At 53.7% G+C, this 17,855-nt stretch overlaps 1 protein-coding gene across 1 annotated transcript; it reads left to right on the forward strand.

Moving 5' to 3' along the window:
• The first annotated feature begins 201 nt into the window (after positions 1–201).
• On the forward strand, positions 202–16,584 carry ITGA2B (integrin subunit alpha 2b). Its single transcript, XM_080680031.1, has 30 exons — positions 202–418; positions 2,619–2,740; positions 2,818–2,915; positions 3,029–3,194; positions 3,792–3,841; positions 3,923–3,968; positions 4,083–4,211; positions 4,452–4,499; positions 4,654–4,697; positions 4,852–4,905; positions 5,040–5,092; positions 5,306–5,517; positions 8,220–8,402; positions 8,652–8,697; positions 8,775–8,879; positions 8,962–9,017; positions 9,110–9,255; positions 9,399–9,524; positions 9,877–9,944; positions 10,098–10,245; positions 11,647–11,739; positions 11,983–12,062; positions 12,359–12,439; positions 12,560–12,656; positions 12,739–12,891; positions 13,011–13,136; positions 13,636–13,749; positions 14,265–14,366; positions 14,580–14,696; positions 15,701–16,584. The coding sequence occupies exons 1-30, from the start codon at positions 231–233 to the stop codon at positions 15,758–15,760; spliced, it is 3,111 nt and encodes a 1,036-aa protein (XP_080536157.1). The 5' UTR covers positions 202–230; the 3' UTR covers positions 15,761–16,584.
• Positions 16,585–17,855: the final 1,271 nt, after the last annotated feature.

Below are 17,855 nucleotides of genomic sequence, written 5' to 3' on the forward strand. Positions count from 1 at the left end.
ACAAGACTTGGTGATAAACTACTCTCAGGAAAAGGGAGGAGTCATGGCTTTCAGCCATCAGCATCCACCCCCAGCCTCACCCACTTCCCTTCCTGGCAATCCTAGAAACCAAATAGGTCCAGGGCCAACAGCCCTGTTCAGTAAGTTTGATAAGATTTCTTGTGGTGGAAACTGAAAGGAAGAGGAAGGAGTTAGTCCATTCCTTCCAAGAAGGTTGTGGGAGAAGGAAGATGGCCAGAGCTTTGTGTCCACTTCATACCCTCTGGCTTCTGGAGTGGGTGCAGATACTCTTGGGACCCGGGGCTGCCCCTCCAGCCTGGGCCTTGAACCTGGACCCAGTGCGGCTCACCTTCTACACAGGCCCCAATGGCAGCCACTTTGGGTTTTCACTGGACTTCTACAAGGACAACCTTGGGAGGTAAGCCGTGGGGGAAGTTTGGGTGTTGGGAGAGAGAGAGATTCTCCCACCATTACTGCTCTGTGGACCTCAAGTCCCCCATTTGTGATAGAGGTTGGGCAAAGTGACTTCTAGGGTCTATTTGGTCAGAGTTCTTGTTAGGAATAGCGGGGAGGAACCTGCTCAGGTGAGGGCACCAAAGAGGAGTTAGACACTGAAACTACAGCAAAAACAAAGGCGAAACAAAGGTTGATACCTTATTTTTTCCTCCAGGTGTCAGTTGTATGACCCACTCCACTGTCATCCCCTCAAAATACAGAGAGGAGTGTGCATGTCTTAAATGGACTCACAAAACTGTAAAATGATCTACTCACCTTGCTTTTCTTTTTTTTTTTTTTTTTAATATATTTTCTTGATTTCTTACAGAGAGGAAGGGAGAGAGAGAGAGTCAGAATCATCGATGAGAAACATCTATCAGCTGCCTCCTGCACACCTCCCACTGGGGATGTGCCCGCAACCAAGGTACATGCCCTTGACCGGAATCGAACCCGGGACCCTTCAGTCCGCAGGCCGACGCTCTATCCACTGAGCCAAACCGGTTAGGGCTCACCTTGCTTTTCTACTCCATTTTCCTCATCCCATAAAAATTATAGATCTGTGAAAAGAAGCAATAGAATATTATGCTTGGGATTAATCAGATCGCCAAGATTAGAGTCCTGGTTCCTCCTCTTTATAATAACTACCCTGAGCTAGTTCCTTATTGTGGTGGACACTGTGCGACCCAGCTTTGGGGAGTGGCAATGGCAGACAGCATTCAAGTGTCAGCCCCTTGGTGAATTTCCTCTGCTGAAGAGAGCTACCTCCCGCGAAGTCCCCTTCCCAATGTGACCTGCAACTAATGACTGATCAATGAGGAATATGGAGGGAGGTGAGAGGTGTAAGGGTCCAACCCTTTCACCTCAACTGGGAAGAGTTCTGAAGGGTCCTTCCAGTACCAGAACTCCCAGGGTATTTGTGTGGCCCTTGGCTGTCATTGGGCTTGAATCTCAACCTAACTCATTCCTCTTTTCCCCTTCTATCCACAGATAGTGGTCTCATGGGCACTACTTAACAAACATCCCTCATTATTCAGCATATTTTTTGAGCAGTAGTTATGAGTTATTTGGCTGGTACCATGCTGAATGTCCCTCATACATTTACTTCATTTACTTCTCCTGGCAGCATTGATTGGTTGGTATTGTCCCCAATTTTCATATGGCAGAGCTGTGCTTTGAACCTAGATCTACTAGGGTCCTCAGCAATATCAGCACCCTACCCCCCGCCCCCTTTAGAGATGCCCACTAGCTTCCCTTGACCTTCAATTCAGGTCAAGAGCAGGTACCTTGGGTTGCAGGCTCCATCCCAGGCCCTGTTGGAAGGCAACCAGTTGAAGTGTATCTCTCACATCAATGTTTCTTTCTCCCCCTCCCTTCCACTCTCTCTAAAAATCAATGAAGCCGAAACCGGTTTGGCTCAGTGGATAGAGCATCGGCCTGCAGACTGAAGGGTCCCGGGTTCGATTCCGGTCAAGGGCATGTACCTTGGTTGCGGGCACATCCCCAGTGGGAGGTGTGCAGGAGGCAGCTGATCGATGTTTCTCTCTCATCGATGTTTCTAACTCTCTATCCCTCTCCCTTCCTCTCTGTAAAATATCAATAAAAAATATATTAAAAATTAAAAAAAATAAAAATAAAAATCAATGGAAAAATATCCTCAGGTGAAGATTAACAAACAAACACAAAACAAAACAAAACAAAACAAAAACCCTAGCTCTCAAAAAGGCATCTGGTAACAGTTTAAGGTTCTAAGACTCATGTAAACCCCCTGGCTTTTGGCGGGGGGGGGGGGGGGGGGAGATTTGGAGGATACAGAGCTTAGGATATCTTTTTCAGCAAGGATATCAAACCCCTTGTATTCATACCAAATCAAACGGTTATAGTTCAGCTTTCCCCTTAATTCTCTGGGTTTGGGAGGAGGGGGCATGTCATTTACCCTCTGGGAGTCGATTTCATGGACCGTAAAATGAAAAGAGTGGCCTCTATGGTCTGTGAAATCTCTTTAAGGAAATGTGATCCAGTGTCCCCCAAGGGACACCCCCCTTCAGGGTAGTGCTTCCTGCGCGGGCAGTGGGACAAGGGGTACCCCCGAATGCGCTCCGTGCTCAAGCAGCTTTCCTACACAGCGTGGCCATCGTGGTGGGCGCCCCGCGGATCCAGGGCCGCAGTCAAGAGGAGACTGGCGGCGTGTTCCTGTGCCCCTGGCGGGCCGAGGGCGGCCAGTGCTCTTCTCTGCCCTTCGACCTTAGTGAGTCCAGGCAAGGAGGGGAAGAGGGAGCGTGGGCAGCCGGGCTTCAACACCCCATCCCTTCTTGTGCCCTCCAGATGATGAGACCCGAAAAGTAGGCTCCCAAACTTTCCAAACCTTCAAGGCCCGGCAAGGACTAGGGGCATCGGTTGTCAGCTGGAACGACAACATTGTGGTGGGCAACGCGGGACGGGACACCCAGAGTAGTCGGGGGCAGGGACATGTTGGGGGAGGGGCGTGGAAGCCGGAGTCCCGCCTCTTTCCCACTCTCCTGTGGCCCTGCCCCAGGCCTGCGCCCCCTGGCAGCACTGGAACGTCGTAGAAAAGACGGAGGAGGCTGAGAAGACGCCCGTAGGTGGCTGCTTCGTGGCTCAGCTCCAGAACGCCGGCCGCGCGGAGTTCTCGCCTTGTCGGGACAACACCATGAGCCGGGTTCACGCGCAACAAAAATTTTGTGAGCTCCGCTCTCCATTTGGGCTCCGCGCAACTCCCGGCCACTTAGCCCAGCCCTTATTCCCCAACCTTCTCCCAGCACCCGCTGGCCTTGCTTTCCGCGGCCCGCCGTACTGCCCAGCTCCGAGCAACGCCTTCCACCCCCACCCCGCTACCTGCAGATTCACGGCCACGCCCCTGTATTACCCCGTGGCCCCGCCCTGCCCCAGGTTCAGTGCACGCTTTTACTTTTTGTTTTTTTATTGATTGATTTTAAAGAAAGGGAGACAATCATGGTGTGCTGTTCCACTTAGTTATGCATTCATTGGTTGATTCTTGTATGTGCCCTGACGGGGATCCAACCGGAAATCTTGGCGAATGGGGAGGATGCTCTAACCAACTAAGCTACCCCGCTAGGGCCAGTACAGCTTCATCAGCCGCCCCTGGCTGACCCGCCCCCGCCCCTGGCTGACCCGCCCCCGCCCCTGGCTGGCCCTCCCCCGCCCCTGGCTGACCCGCCCCGGCCCCTGGCTGGCCCTCCCCCGCCCCTGGCTGGCCCTCCCCCGCCCCCGGCTGGCCCGCCCCCGCCCCTGGCTGACCCTCCTCCTTGCCCCTCCAGGGGAAGACAAGCGCTACTGCGAAGCGGGCTTCAGCGCCGTTGTCACTCAGGCAAGTAGCGAGCCTCTCGTGAGGGTCGTGAGGGGCGGCTCCCAAACAGGGCCCCTCTCACCTCCACGGCTTCCTTTTCAGGCCGGAGAGCTGGTGCTTGGGGCCCCTGGCGGCTTTTTTTTCTTAGGTACATGTCTCTCTCTCTCTCTCTCTCTCTCTCTCTCTCTCTCTCTCTCTCTCTCTCTCTCTCTCGGCCTAGGGAGACCCCAGAAGTTCACATCCCCTACCTCTCGCACCCCAGGTCTCCTGGCGCGGGTTCCAATAGCAGATATCTTCCGGAGTTACCGCCCGGGCACCCTCTTGTGGCACGTGAGCACCCAAAGCCTCACCTTCGACTCCAGCAATCCAGAGTACTTCGACGGCTACCGGGGTAACCCTGGCACCTCCCTTAGAGGCTTCCCAGCACTCAGTGTCTCCCCGCCCCGCAGACCGCCCAACTCCCACACGCGCCCCCGGCCTTCCCCGCAGGTCTTGGCCTCTCCATGGCCTTCGTGTTGCCGTATCCATAAAGCGGGTTTAAACTGGTGATGTCTGAGTCTCCTCCGTCCTCCTCCCCCGCCCCCGCCCCGCTTTGCCCTCGCAGAAAAGCTAATTCGCATTGTGTCTTCAGGGTATTCGGTGGCTGTCGGCGAGTTCGACGGGGATCTCAACACAACAGGCAAGAAATCCATTTAGGGGAGCCCAGCCCAGGGAGGGGCACCTCCAACCCCGCACCGAAATCTCCGCCGGGTGGGAAATGATGAAATGATGAAATGATGGGCGGGAGGCAGGTAGGGTCCGAAACCTCATTCGCTGGGCCCGGCTCTCCCCAGAATATGTCTTTGGCGCCCCCACCTGGAGCTGGACGCTGGGAGCCGTGAGTGCCACCTACCCCGCCATTCGGCATCCCGAAGCCCCTGACCCTGCTCCTAGATCCCCACCCCCACCCCCCGCAACCTCTGCCCTTTTTCACCCGGAGCGGGAGGCTGCCTTGGGGGAGAATGGCGCCCTCATGTGCGTGGTCTGCGCAGGTGGAAATTTTGCGCGGGAACTACCGGACGCTGCACCGAGTGCATGGAGAGCAGGTGAGGGCCGCTTCCTGATGGGGTGCCCGAAGCAGGGGCGTAGAATATTCCGCGGGGTGTGGGGGCGATGACTAAGGGAGGGGGTTGGAGTGGGTCTGTGGGCGGGAATTAAGGTGCGCCTTGTTTTCCTGCAGGTGGCTTCGTATTTCGGGCACTCGGTGGCCGTCACTGACGTCAACGGGGACGGGTGAGGAGGGGCACCCCAACCCTACCCAGTTGAGTCCCCAGTTACCAGAGTCGTGAACTGCCCTAGGTCTCCTCCTCTACTAGCCCTCACTCCTGGCGACCGCAGAGGGGAGCGGGAGGGCGCGGGTGGACGACATGTGGCTCTGGCCCTGAGCATCCCCTAGCCACCCCCACCCCACCCCCACGCCCACGTAACCGCGCACCTGTCCCGCAGGAGGCACGACCTGCTGGTGGGCGCGCCACTGTACATGGACAGACGCGCTGACCGCAAGCTGGCCGAGGTGGGGCGTGTGTATTTGTTCCTGCAGCCTCGGGGCTCCCACGCGCTGGGCACCCCCAGCCTCCTTCTGACTGGCACCCAGCTCTATGGGCGATTTGGCTCAGCCATCGCGCCTCTGGGCGACCTCAACCGGGATGGCTACAATGGTGAGAGAGGAGAGGGGCCCCACTGGTGCCCAGGGGTTAACAGCCACAGTAAATTTAGACCATGGATTTGACCTGAAGGCCGCAGGAGCCAGGGAGAGCTTTAAGCAAACCAATTCGGATTTGTTCGCAATAGTCCAGGCAAAGGAGTTGGGGGGGCGGGCTGTGGGGGGATCCTTCACTGCCTGGAACTCAGCTAGGCAGCAAATCTGGGGAGGTGATATGGGAGGGTGTCAGCAGTTCAATCTGGACCTGTTTGATCCTGAAGGACTTGCCCACATTAGGCAAACATATCCAGGAACAGGTGAGTGTAGCTTCCCCCACTTCCACCAGAGAGGTCTGAGTGGGAAATAGGGGCGGTAGGGAGTGGGGAGGTCCTGGGAGCCTGAGAAGTGAGGAGAGGCCCAGGACAGAGCCCTGGGAAGCAAGAGCATTTAGGGGACTCCCAACGGAAGTGAGTCTGGAAAGAAGACAGAGGACTGTCCAGAGGGGTAGGAGAGAAAATGAGATCTGATGGCCCAAAACGCAAAGGAAGAGAGTCCTCTAAGCAGAAGGAAGGAGGTCAAAGGTTCCAGATGTTTCTAAAAGGTGCAATTAGATGGGGCTGGAGAAGTATCCACGGTCTTTAACAAGAAGGTCATTGACGGCAGCGACAAGAACTGATTCAGGGCTGGGTAGGGACAGAAACCAAAATGCCATGAGGCAACATATGAATGGAAATGAAGAATTGGAGGCAGCCAGTGCAAACAGTTCTTTCAACCAGTTTGTGAAAGAGAAAAAAACAATTACTGAAAGAAGAGGAGGGTCAAGGGAAGGCTATTTTAATTTCAAAGAATATGGAGTAAGTTGAATGTAAAGGAAAATGATCTGTGGGGAAATGGAGGGATGGAAGAGTGAGCTGGAGGAGGGTCCCTTTAACGCCTGGGGATGCAGGGTGGGATGCTAAGCCCAGCAGCAGGGTAAAGGAGGGACAACTAGTCCAAGGTCAGATGGGAAAGGGTGGCGGGGGCGGGGGAGAAGTGCGTGTGGAGTTATAACATAACAGTTGGGCTGCTTCTCTTTATGAAGGAAGTAGGGGGCTGGGAGCTTGACAGAATAGAGCATGTTTGAAATAGGTGCTGAGCAAACTGGGAGAAAAAGCTGAGCAGACCCCCACCCCCACCTTGGCTGACTGCTGGGCAGTCCCTAGTGAAGACCGCAAGTCAGGAATTCAATTCCTGTGCTCTGCTTTGGTGGGGGTCTGGCCAGGCTTGCCCCAAACTGGCAATGGGGCAAGATGGCAGAGGATATGGTCAGGAAATAAGTGAAGAGATGAGGAAGCCAAAGATCAGGAGAGCGTGGAGGCCCAGGGCCTGGGGACTCAACTGTGGTCAGAGTGGTTGATTTAGGTAAAGTCTGGGTAACTTGATCAGAAAAATCAATAAAGGTTTTTAAAAGAAAAAAAAACTGCACAGAAGATAAAGCAAAGACAGCTACAACATATGGATCAAAGATTTTGAGTCCTATCACATGCAAAAAAAACACAAATTAATAAGATTATGCTGAATAACAAATACATTTCCAAGAGTGGTCTTCAAAGTTATTAGTGATGCCCTGGTCAGTGGGCTCAGTTGGTTGGAGCATCAACTGGTGCACCCGAAGGTTGTGGGTTCAATTCCGATCAGAGCACACACCTAGGTTTTGAGTTTGACCCCCCGTCAGGCTGAATATGGGAGGCAACCCAAGGATGTTTCTCTTTCACATCAATGTTTCGCGTGCACTCTCCCCCCATCCCCTCTTCTTCCCTCTCTAAAATCAATAAAAAATATTTTTAAAAATATGTTTTATTGCCAAAACCGGTTTGGCTCAGTGGATAGAGCGTCAGCCTGCGGACTGAAAGGTCCCAGGTTCGATTCCGGTCAAGGGCATGTACCTTGGTTGCGGGCACATCCCCAGTGGGAGGTGTGCAGGAGGCAGCTGATCGATGTTTCTCTCTCATCGATGTTTCTAACTCTCTATCCCTCTCCCTTCCTCTCTGTAAAATATCAATAAAATATATTTAAAATATATATATATATGTTTTATTGATTTTTGAGAGAGAGAGACATCGACGTAAAAAAGAAACATTAAATGTTTGCTTCCCACGCACAGCCTGATGGGGGATGGAGCCTGAATCCTGGGTATGTGCCCTGACCAGAAATAGAACCAGCAACTTTCTGGTACACAGGACAACATTCAACCAACTGAGCCACACTGGACAGGGCAAAAAAAAAATTGTTTTTAAGTTATTAGTAATGACAAGCCCACGGTGTGACTCTGGGCATACATGGTCTAAGGGCATAAGTGGAATGGGGTAGAGGTCCCTAGGGAAGAAGGGAGGAGAATTTAATAGGTTTGGTTACTGAATCTTCTGGGACTCAGTTTTGTCACCTGAAAGAGGAGTAACAATGCCTCATTTTCAGTATCAAATGAAATCATGGCAATATGTTTTTCTGAATAGATAGTGAGAGCTGTTACTGTTTTTATAATAATTCTATTTGATGGGTCTCTCTCTGACCCAATTATAAACTCCTGGAAGGCAGGGCAGCTGCCTTCTTGACCCAGATCTTTGTATCTCTCTCCTGGTCCCCTGGGGTCTGCCCAGAGTAAGAGCTCCTGAAAGTGTACAGGGCCATATGGCGAGATTGGAAAACAAACAGCCACTCTCTTTCTGTCGTTCCTTCCAGATGTTGCCATTGCCGCCCCCTACGGGGGTCCCAGTGGTCGGGGCCAAGTGCAGGTGTTCCTGGGTCAGAGTGAGGGGCTTAGCTCACGCCCCTCCCAGGTCCTGGACAGCCCCTTTTCCACGGGCTCTGGCTTCGGCTTCTCCCTGCGAGGTGCCACAGACATCGATGACAATGGATACCCAGGTGCCCGGGACTGCCTCCAGCTAAACAAAAAGGGCCCTTGAGCATTAGCTGGAGATGCTAGGAGACACAGCCAGGGGCCTGTGCCTGACCCGGTGCCCCACTGAGACCTCTGGCCCGTCTGTGGGGCTGAGATGCCAGGGAGGGCCAGGTCAAATCTCCAATGGGGGAAGTGGTTTGGGAACCTCTGGGAAGATGGGGACTTCATGCCCTCTCCAATGACCAATTCTGACCTCCTTCCAATATCTACAGACCTATTGGTGGGAGCATACGGGGCTGACAAGGTGGCTGTGTACAGGTGAGCACTGACTCCAGGGATGGAGTGGGGAGGAAGTCAGGAAGGGCCACAATAGCAAGCCTACCCCATCCCACCAGAGCTCAGCCGGTGGTGATGGCCACTGTCCAGCTGCTGGTACAAGGTTCGCTGAATCCTGCTGTGAAGGACTGTGTCCTGCCCCAGACCACGACACCAGTGAGCTGGTGAGGCGACGGAGGGCATGGGCCAGGCAGGATCTGGGACCTCAGGGGCCATAACCCCTGAGCCCCACTCACATCTTTGCAGCTTTAACATCCAGGTGTGTGTAGGAGCCACTGGACACAATGTTCCTCAGAAGCTGCGTGAGTGGCAGGGTGGGCACAGGAGGGAGGTGGCCTGGGCTCCCCTGGAGGCTGGCCAGGGAGACCTTGACCCTCCCTGCTGGCCCTGTCAGGCCTAAATGCCGAGCTGCAGCTGGACCGGCAGAAGCCCCGCCAGGGCCGGAGGGTGCTACTGCTGAACTCTCAACAGGCGGGCACCACCCTGCAGCTAGACCTGGGGGGGAAGCACACCTGCGTCACCACCACGGCCTTCCTCCGGGTACGCTGGGCGGGGGATGGGCAGGGCTGGGTGTGCAAGCTTGTTCATCCAGCCCTGGGGTATGGGCTGGGCGCTGTGGGTCCAGGGGTGGTAATGGTAGGGAACACGGTAGCAAGATGGCCTGATTCTTGTCCCCTCCCTAGGACGAGGCCGACTTCCGGGACAAGCTGAGCCCCATTGTGCTCAGCGTCAATGTATCCCTGCAGCCCGAGAAGGATGGACTAGCGCCTGCCCTTGTGCTGCATGGAGACACCCATGTCCAGGAGCAGGTGAGCGGGGGGCAGGGACAGGCCAGGGAGGTGAAGGACCCCTGCCAGACAGTCAGGGTTAGGGTTAGTGTCCAAGTTGTAATATGAACCCAAAACCTTGATGTCACCTCTAATCTCTACTATCGTTCTAAACCCTAATGAAAACCCCAAAACTTCAATGTCTCCTATACCCCAAGGGTTGATGTCACCTCAAAACTCTGATATAAACCCTCATGTTGCCACCTAAACCCTGACATTGTCCCAAACCCCAAAGCCCTGATGTCATCTCAACACTCCTTCATTCTCAGATCTTCTAATCCCCTAACTTCACCTGCCCCCAACTTACCCACATTCCCTGATTTGCCCCCTGTAGACCCGCATCATCCTGGACTGTGGGGAAGATGACCTGTGTGTGCCCCAGCTTCAGCTCGCCGCCAGCGTGTGAGGAGACCTCCCACTCTACCCTCCCCTGGCCCGCCTGCCGATGACACCTCCTCCCCACCTGGGGTGTCATACACCAATACGCTGTCCTCACCCCCTCCTCCTCCCAGACCCTGGGCCTGGACACAGCCTCTTACTCCTTTCTCCCCCCAGGGAGGGCGCCCCGCTCCTAATTGGAGCCGATAATGTGTTGGAGCTAAAGATGGATGCAGCCAACGAGGGGGAAGGGGCCTATGAGGCTGAGCTGGCTGTGCACCTGCCCCAAGGCGCCCACTACATGCGGGCTGTCAGCAACGTCCAGGTGGGCCCCCCCCCCCCCGGGGGATTACTGGGACCTGAGAGGTATAGGCCTTCCCCACCCTGAGAGCTCCCACGTCTCATGCTTTGCTGTAAGAGCTGTGATCTTTTAATTTTATTTTTTTACTTGGAAGAGGATTACTTGCTAATAGTCCAAAATTCAAGGACTTGATTATAAAACCCAAGTCAAAATGGTTCCGGAAGCCCTGGCCAGTGAGGCTCAGTTGGTTGGAGCGTCGCCCTGTACACCAAAAGGTTGTGGGCTCGATTCCCCGTCAGGGCACATAGCTAGGTTGCAGGTTTGACCCCCAGTTGGGGCATGTATGGAAGGCGACCCATCGATGTTTCTGTCTCTCTTTCTCTCTCTTCCCCTGTCTCTAAAATCAATTATGTGTGTCCTCCAGTGAGGATTAAGAAACAACAAAAAAAAGGCTCAGGAACTAAATGTTAACAGGAACCTCTTTCTTCTAGTCTTTTTTCTCAACATTGACAGACATACATTTATTTGTTTGTTTTAGAGAGGGAGAGAGACACATCAATTTATTGTTCTACTTTTTTATGCATTCATTGGTAGATTCTTTAAAAAAACAAGAAATATCTTTATTATTATTATTATTTTTTTTTAAATATTTTATTGATTTTTACAGAGAGGAAGGGAGAGGGACAGAGAGCTAGAAACGTCAATGAGAGAGAAACATCGATCAGCTGCCTCCTGCACACCCCACACTGGGGACGTGCCCGCAACCAAGGCACGTGCCCTTGACCGGAATCGAACCCGGGACCCTTCAGTCCACAGGCCGACGCTCTATCCACTGAGCCAAACCGGTTAGGGCTTTATTATTATTATTTAGTAATAATAATAAGAGGAAGAGAGAGATAGAAACATCAGTGATGAGAATCATTGATTGGCTGCCTTCTGCACACCCCCTACTGGGGATAGAGCCTCCAACCCGGGCATGTGCCTTTGACCTGAAGTCAACCCGGGACCCTTTAGTCTGCAGGCTGACCCTCCGTCCCCTGAGCAAAACCGGCTAGGGCCATTGGTTGATTCTTGTATGTGACCTGACCAGGGATCACACCCAAAACCTTGGTGTATCATGAGGACGCTCTAACCAACTGAGCTACCTGGCCAGAGCCACATATTTCTTTTATTTTGTTGAGGTAGTTTATAACAATGGGATGATAGTCTATGTAGTGTTTTGTGGTTTTTACTACCAAAAAAATCATAAAAAATGGTAAAGTGCTAGAGTAAGACATAAAGTAGAATGTAACAGTCCCTCGTGTCCCCACCCCTAGAAGCCCTCCTCCCACCCTGGCACAGAAGCCTTTCCCAGTCTTTCCAGGAGTTTCAGTATGTATGGGCTGCTCTGTAGCCAACCTCCTTCTTGAAACTACCCACTGACAGGGCTTTGAGAGGCTGGTCTGTAACCAGAAGAAGGAGAACGAGACCAAGGTGGTGCTGTGTGAGCTGGGCAACCCCATGAAGAGGAATGTCCGGGTGAGGCCGCTGAGTCTTGGGCGCTGGGTCTCCTCCACCAGGGCCTCCAAGACAGCTGGGTTTGGAGTCAGCCCTGGGCCGGGATCCTGGTCCTCACACTCCCTGGCTGTGCGATCTTGGATGAGTGGGCTTCTAAGTAAAACCGAGATAATAATGGTGACCTTGGAGGATGAGGACTGGAGGCCACGTTCCATGTTCAGAGGGGGCGTTTGGGCAGTGACTTTGGCCCTTCCGGTCTCTCAGATAGGAATCACCATGTTGGTGAGTGTGGAGAACCTGGAAGAGGCTGGGGAGCATGTGTCCTTCTGGCTGCAGATGAGGAGGTACTGGACTGGGGAGCGCCTGATGCGGTGACACTCAGGTGACCTCCGTGCAGAAGGGTCTTCTGGGTTGCCGGCTCTTCAGACTTTCCTATTCCCTTTCTTCCTCCGAGACTTGTTTCTGAGTCTTGGAGCCCAAAAAGAAGTTCTTTCCCAGGTCAAACCTTTGTGTGGCAAAAAAAAAAAAAAGAGAGAGTTAGGTCTTCCTGAGCCCTCTGAAATTCGGGCCCCGCCCCCAGAGAGTTCTGTTCACTGGGCTGGTGTCCCTGACCTGCTTCTCCTCGTCCCCTCCCCTCCAGCAAGAACAGCCAGAATCCAAACAGTGAGATTGTGCTGCTGGATGTGCCAGTCCGTGCGGAGGCCCATGTGGAGCTTCGAGGGTGAGAGGCCTGGGAAGGATAAGGGAGAGGCAGGCAGAGTCCTAAGGTTCGAGGGGTCCTGGGGGGACTCCCACAGCAAGTCGGGGATCAAGCTTACACTGGGAGCTTGGGCCCCTGCAGGAGCTCCTTTCCAGCCTTCCTGGTGGTGGCGGCAGAAGAAGGCAACAGGGAGAACATCTCAGACAGCTGGGGCCCCAAAGTGGAGCACACCTATGAGGTAGGGAGGAGCCCTGGGCCCCAGGCTGGGGTGGGAGGGTCCCAGGGCACTGAGCCACCTAATATTCTACCACCCTCACCAGCTCCACAACAATGGCCCTAGTACTGTCAGCGGCCTCCACCTCAGCATCCATCTCCCTGGCCAGTCCCAGTCCTCTGACCTGCTCTACATCCTGGATATACAGCTTCAGGGGGGGCTTCAGTGCTCCCCACAGCCCTCTCCCAACCCCCTCAAGGTGAGAGCCTGGGTGGAAGAAGGAGCTGTGGGGGAGTCCCAGCCCATCAACCAGGGTTCTTCTGGGAGCGCCGGGAGACGGGCAAAGTGTGGGACCTGACAGCTTCTTTGCCTCCTCAGCTGGACTCAGGGGTGCCCACCCCAATTCCTTCCCCCACTTACCGGGGCCACCACAAGCGGGATCGCAGGCAGGCATTCCTGTCAGGATCCAAGCAGCCATCCAGGCTTCAGGATCCAGTTCTTGTGGTGAGCAGGCTCTGTGGTCTGCAAATGGGGCCTCTTCTCCCTGGAGCCCGGGGGGGGGGGGGGGGGGGGGGGGGGGGGAGACAGAGGGGCCTGAGAGTGATGTGGGCCTCTGGTTGGCTGCTACAGTCCGTTTGTGCTTGTCTCTGTCCAGGGCGGGGCAGGGGTGGGGGACACTAGCATTTTTTTAAGATTCCCAGTACATTCAAACGAATGAATACCTGCAAAAGCAGGTTCAAAAATCCTGGGTATTGAACACTGTCTGATGGCCCACCTCTTCCCGCCCTCTCCCTGGATCTCGGGGACTGTGTGAACAACTCCATCTAGAGACAACGTCTGAAGTTCTGATCTGAGGCCCTTCCTGAGGGGAGGCCCAAGCTCCCGGACTGCCCCTCACACACACACACACTCCGCTTCCCTCACCCCCTCTATGTTGGGTTCTTGGGATGAGGGGTGCCAGGTCAGGAGGGGCTGGGGACTAATTAATTACCCATCCCCGCAGAGCTGCGACTCGGCGCCCTGTACTGTGGTGCAGTGTGAGCTGCAGGAGATGGAGCGCGGGCAGCGGGCCATGGTCACGGTGCACGCCTTCCTGTGGCTGCCCATCCTCCGCCAGGTGGGCATGACGTTGTGGGCGGGGCCTTCTGGAGGCGGGGACTGAGTGATTTGGGGGGAGAGGCGGGGCTTTGGGGAGCGGGAAGAGAGTAAAGACCAGGTTTACTTTGTTTTCTTTTGTAAAAAAATTAATTGTTGCCGAAACCGGTTTGGCTCAGTGGATAGAGCGTCGGCCTGCGGACTGAAAGGTCCCGGGTTTGATTCCGGTCAAGGGCATGTACCTTGGTTGCGGGCACATCCCCAGTAGGAGGTGTGCAGGAGGCAGCTGATCGATGTTTCTCTCTCATCGATGTTTCTAGCTCTCTATCCCTCTCCCTTCCTCTCTGTGAAATATCAATAAAATATATTTTAAAAAAATTAATTGTTCATTGGGGCGGGGGGGGCAGTTTACTTTGAAGGGGATGAGATTAGGACAGGGGCAGGCTCCCCCGGGGTGGCGGGGGGGGGGGGGGAGGTCAGGAGCTGGGACTCCTGCAACCAATAGGCCTGTGTGAATGGCTTCCCCACCCCATCCAGAGGCCACTGGAGCAATTTGTGCTGCAGTCGCAGGCTTGGTTCAATGTCTCCTCCCTTCCCTACACCGTGCCCGCCCTCGGCCTGCCCAGAGGAGAAGCTCTGGTAAGTATGGAAGAATGTTGTCAAGGAGGTGAGTCCTGCAGGACCCATTGGTCATCCCCTGTGTCCTGTCCCGCAGGATGAGGGCGGGGCCTCCCTGGGTCTGAAGGGTGAGACTGGTAGATGGCTGGGCTAGGTGTCTCCACCCCACGGGTTTGAGTTTTTGGAAAAGCCAGGTGTCCAGGTGACAGAGGACACGCGCCGGTTTGTCCTCAGGTCCAGACGCAGTTGCTTCGGGCCTTGGAGGAGCGGGACATTCCCCTTTGGTGGGTGCTGGTAGGCGTGCTGAGTGGCCTGCTGTTGCTCACACTCCTGGTCCTGGCCATGTGGAAGGTGAGGCATAAAGGGAGGGGAGGGTCCCTAGTGGGCACAGACTTGGCCCTGCCCACCCTCACAGGGAGGCAGAGAGAGGCAGTGGTCCAAGTGGGTGACCCCAGAGCCCAACTGATGTACATCTCCATTATTATTTTTAAATATATTTTTATTGATTTCAGAGAGGAAGGGAGAGGGGAGAGGGAGATAGAAACATCAATGATGAGAGATCATCATTGATCAGCTGCCTCCTGCACGCCCCCTACTAGGGACTAAGCCCACAACCCGGGCATGTGTCCTTGTCGGGAATCAAATCCAGGACCCTTCAGTCCACAGGCCAACGCTCTATCCACTGAGCCAAACTGGCTAGGGCTGCATCTCCATTATTAGACTGTCATTCTCCAGAGGACCTCTTCCCGGGACAGACTCCTGGAGGAGGTGGCACCTGGGGTTCTAAGTCCTTTAGACCCATCACCCCTGCAAGGAAGTCACGGGGAATGAGTCCTGCCTCCAGGAACTCCCTGGCTGCTGTGGAGGACAGGGTTCGCCTCCTCCCTGCCTTTTGTCAGGTCTGATCCAGACCCTGCTCCCTGCTCCCTGCTCCTCACACCTTATGAGGCCCTGGCGGGTCCCTCTCTCCTCTGGGCCTGGAGAACAAGTGGGCTGGTATCAAGCTCACTCAGGTGCCAAGCCCTGGGAAACATGGTGCTTTTGGGAAAACCACACTTTAGACTTACAATAAATTAAATATATATCTTCATGCACTTGAGTCATATAGAGACACCATCATCAGTATTTAAGAAAAATTCAGGGAAGAAAAAGCAAAACCTATTTTTAAATTGTTACATCTATTATCCCTAAATGGGGAAAGGCCTTCATTTGTGCGAACAGTGGGGTCCATATTTTGTGCTGGTCCCGGAGAGGACCTCATGGCTGGCTGGTTGCTAGCATAATTGCTTCTTCCAGTGCTGCTTGGGGCCTAAGGATCATCTCTATAACCTGGCCCTGGCCCTGTGCACACCCAGGTTGGCTTCTTCAAGCGGAATCGGCCTCCCCTGGAGGAAGACGATGAAGAGGAGGAGTGATGGTGCAGCCCAGGCTCTGCCCTGCAGGAAGGCTGGATGCGAAACCTGCTCTGCCCCTTCTTCTCCGAGTGCCCCCCAGCTCTGCTCACCCACAGGTTGGAGCTGTTCCATGGAGGCTCCTGATGTCTTCCCCCTCCCATCAGAGCTGGGTCATCTCCTTTCTTGCTGCCAGATAAAGAGGCTGAGCCCCAACCCCAGTGTGCTGCTTCCTCTTGGAGTTAGGGGAGGAGAGGGAGGTGATATTTGGAGTGGGGATCTGGGGCTGCTAGAAATGTGAGCAGACAGCATCTGTCAGGGGAAAGGTTGCAAATTACTGTGTTTGAGGAGTGTCAGGGAGTAGAAAGTGGGGGTGGAACAAGGGAGAAAGGGTGGCAGAGCCTCCAGGTGAGACTGGAGGGGATGGAGGTGTTTGAGGATGGCTGGGAGGATGGCAAAGTCAGCAGGCAGGGTCCCTGGTGGACAGCTTTAAACATTTTTTTTTTTATGATTTTGAAGAGATAAACATCAAGAAAAGAACATGTTCTCCCCTACTCCCATTTTTTAAATTGGCCTTTAAAGCTGTGTTCAGAGTGAGAAGGGGCAGAGAGGAAGGCTGACTAAGCCCTCATCCTGAGGAAGGCAGTGTCGGAGGTGTGACTATTCCTTCTTCCCCACCAAGGAGAAGGGTCTTAAGTTAGGAAATAGGGCACCAGGCAGGAAGACCCAGGAGGGCTAGGAGTGGAAGACTCTGAGATTGGAGTCAGGAAATAGTGGTGGGGGATCCACTTGGAGTCCTGAGAGACTTGTGGGTTCATGTGTTCAATAAATATTTACTGAGCACCTACTATGTGCCTGGCACCATTCTAGTGCTGGGATGGAACAGGGAACAACAAAAAAAGTCCCTGCCCTCATGGAACTTACATCCAATCAGGGGCAAAGAGAAAGAAATCCTATATAATAAAAGCCTAATATGCAAATTGTCCCCGTGACCGGGAAGTTCCACCAGGGGGCAGGGCTGGCCAGCCAACTGCCTGTGGCCCCTCCCCCTGGGCCGGCAGCCGGCAGCTGCTAGGGACCCTCCCCCTGCAGGAATTTTATGCACTGGGCCTCTAGTAAATAAATAAATAAATAAATAAATAAATAAATAAATAAATAAATAAATGTATAGTCAGTGGTGGTTAGTGATAGGAATAAAAACAAAGAGAGGGAGCTAGTGATAGAATTATGTGGGTGCTGGGAGCAGGCTGACTTTTTAGGCAGAGCGTCAGGAAAGGCCCCTCTCATGAGGTGAGCAGAGAAATGAATGAATGAGCCAAGCGGCTGCAGGGAAATGAAGGGCTCTGGACAGAAAGAGCAGCCAGTGAAAAGGCCCGGAAATTGGAGCAGGCTTGATGTGTTCAAGTAAAAACAAGGAGGCCCACGGGCTGGAGGCAGGTGAGGAATCCAGGGGATGAGGTCAGTGGTGGGGGCAGGCAGGAAGCACCTGTGACTAAGGAAAGAACTTTGGACTTGATGCTAAGTGTCGGGGGAAGCCATTAACGGACAGGCTTACCTCACAAGAGCTGCTCCCAACGGGGAAAAGGTAGATTCTGAACAGAACAGAGCAATTTGACATCCATGCATGGCAAGTTCCAGAACAGGTTTCTAGTTGGGTGACTGAATATTTAGGAAAAGATTAAGCCAAGGTCCTTGAACACCAGCCAAGTTCCAGTCCCTCTGCCATTGCAATTGGATGGCCCCAGACAATTTATCTTGATCCAGCAAAGCATTTGGCATTTGTCTTTAAATATACAAGACAGAAATGTGAGCTGGACGATAGAGACTTGGATTGAAAACTGAACAATTTTGATAAAGCTGAAGGGTGTCTCTATAGGGGTGTCCCAAAGCTCCATCCTAGCCCTGGGCTGCTTGGTACTGTCACGAGGCCCTTCACCCTGCAGATGGCTGCTGGCTGAGAGGGAGCTCCAATACAATGGGTGACTGAAGCAGATTCAGGCAGCCCTGACAGATTGTAAAGTTGGGTTGTAACCAACAAGATGAAATTCACTAGGGAGGAGTGCTAAATCCTGTGCTAAGGTTCCAACAATTTGGTTACATAAGAATGGGAACTGGGAAA

The sequence above is a fragment of the Plecotus auritus genome, assembly GCF_963455305.1.
Source record: "Plecotus auritus genome assembly, chromosome: 7".
NCBI classification, from domain to species: domain Eukaryota; kingdom Metazoa; phylum Chordata; class Mammalia; order Chiroptera; family Vespertilionidae; genus Plecotus; species Plecotus auritus.

Coding starts and splice junctions, on each gene's coding strand:
- ITGA2B (XM_080680031.1), top strand. CDS start 231: ATGGCCAGAGCTTTGTGTCCACTTCATACCCTCTGGCTTCTGGAGTGG. Junction 8,698..8,774: donor GACAAGGTGGCTGTGTACAG/GTGAGCACTGAC, acceptor CCATCCCACCAG/AGCTCAGCCGGTGGTGATGG. Junction 11,740..11,982: donor CCATGAAGAGGAATGTCCGG/GTGAGGCCGCTG, acceptor CCGGTCTCTCAG/ATAGGAATCACCATGTTGGT.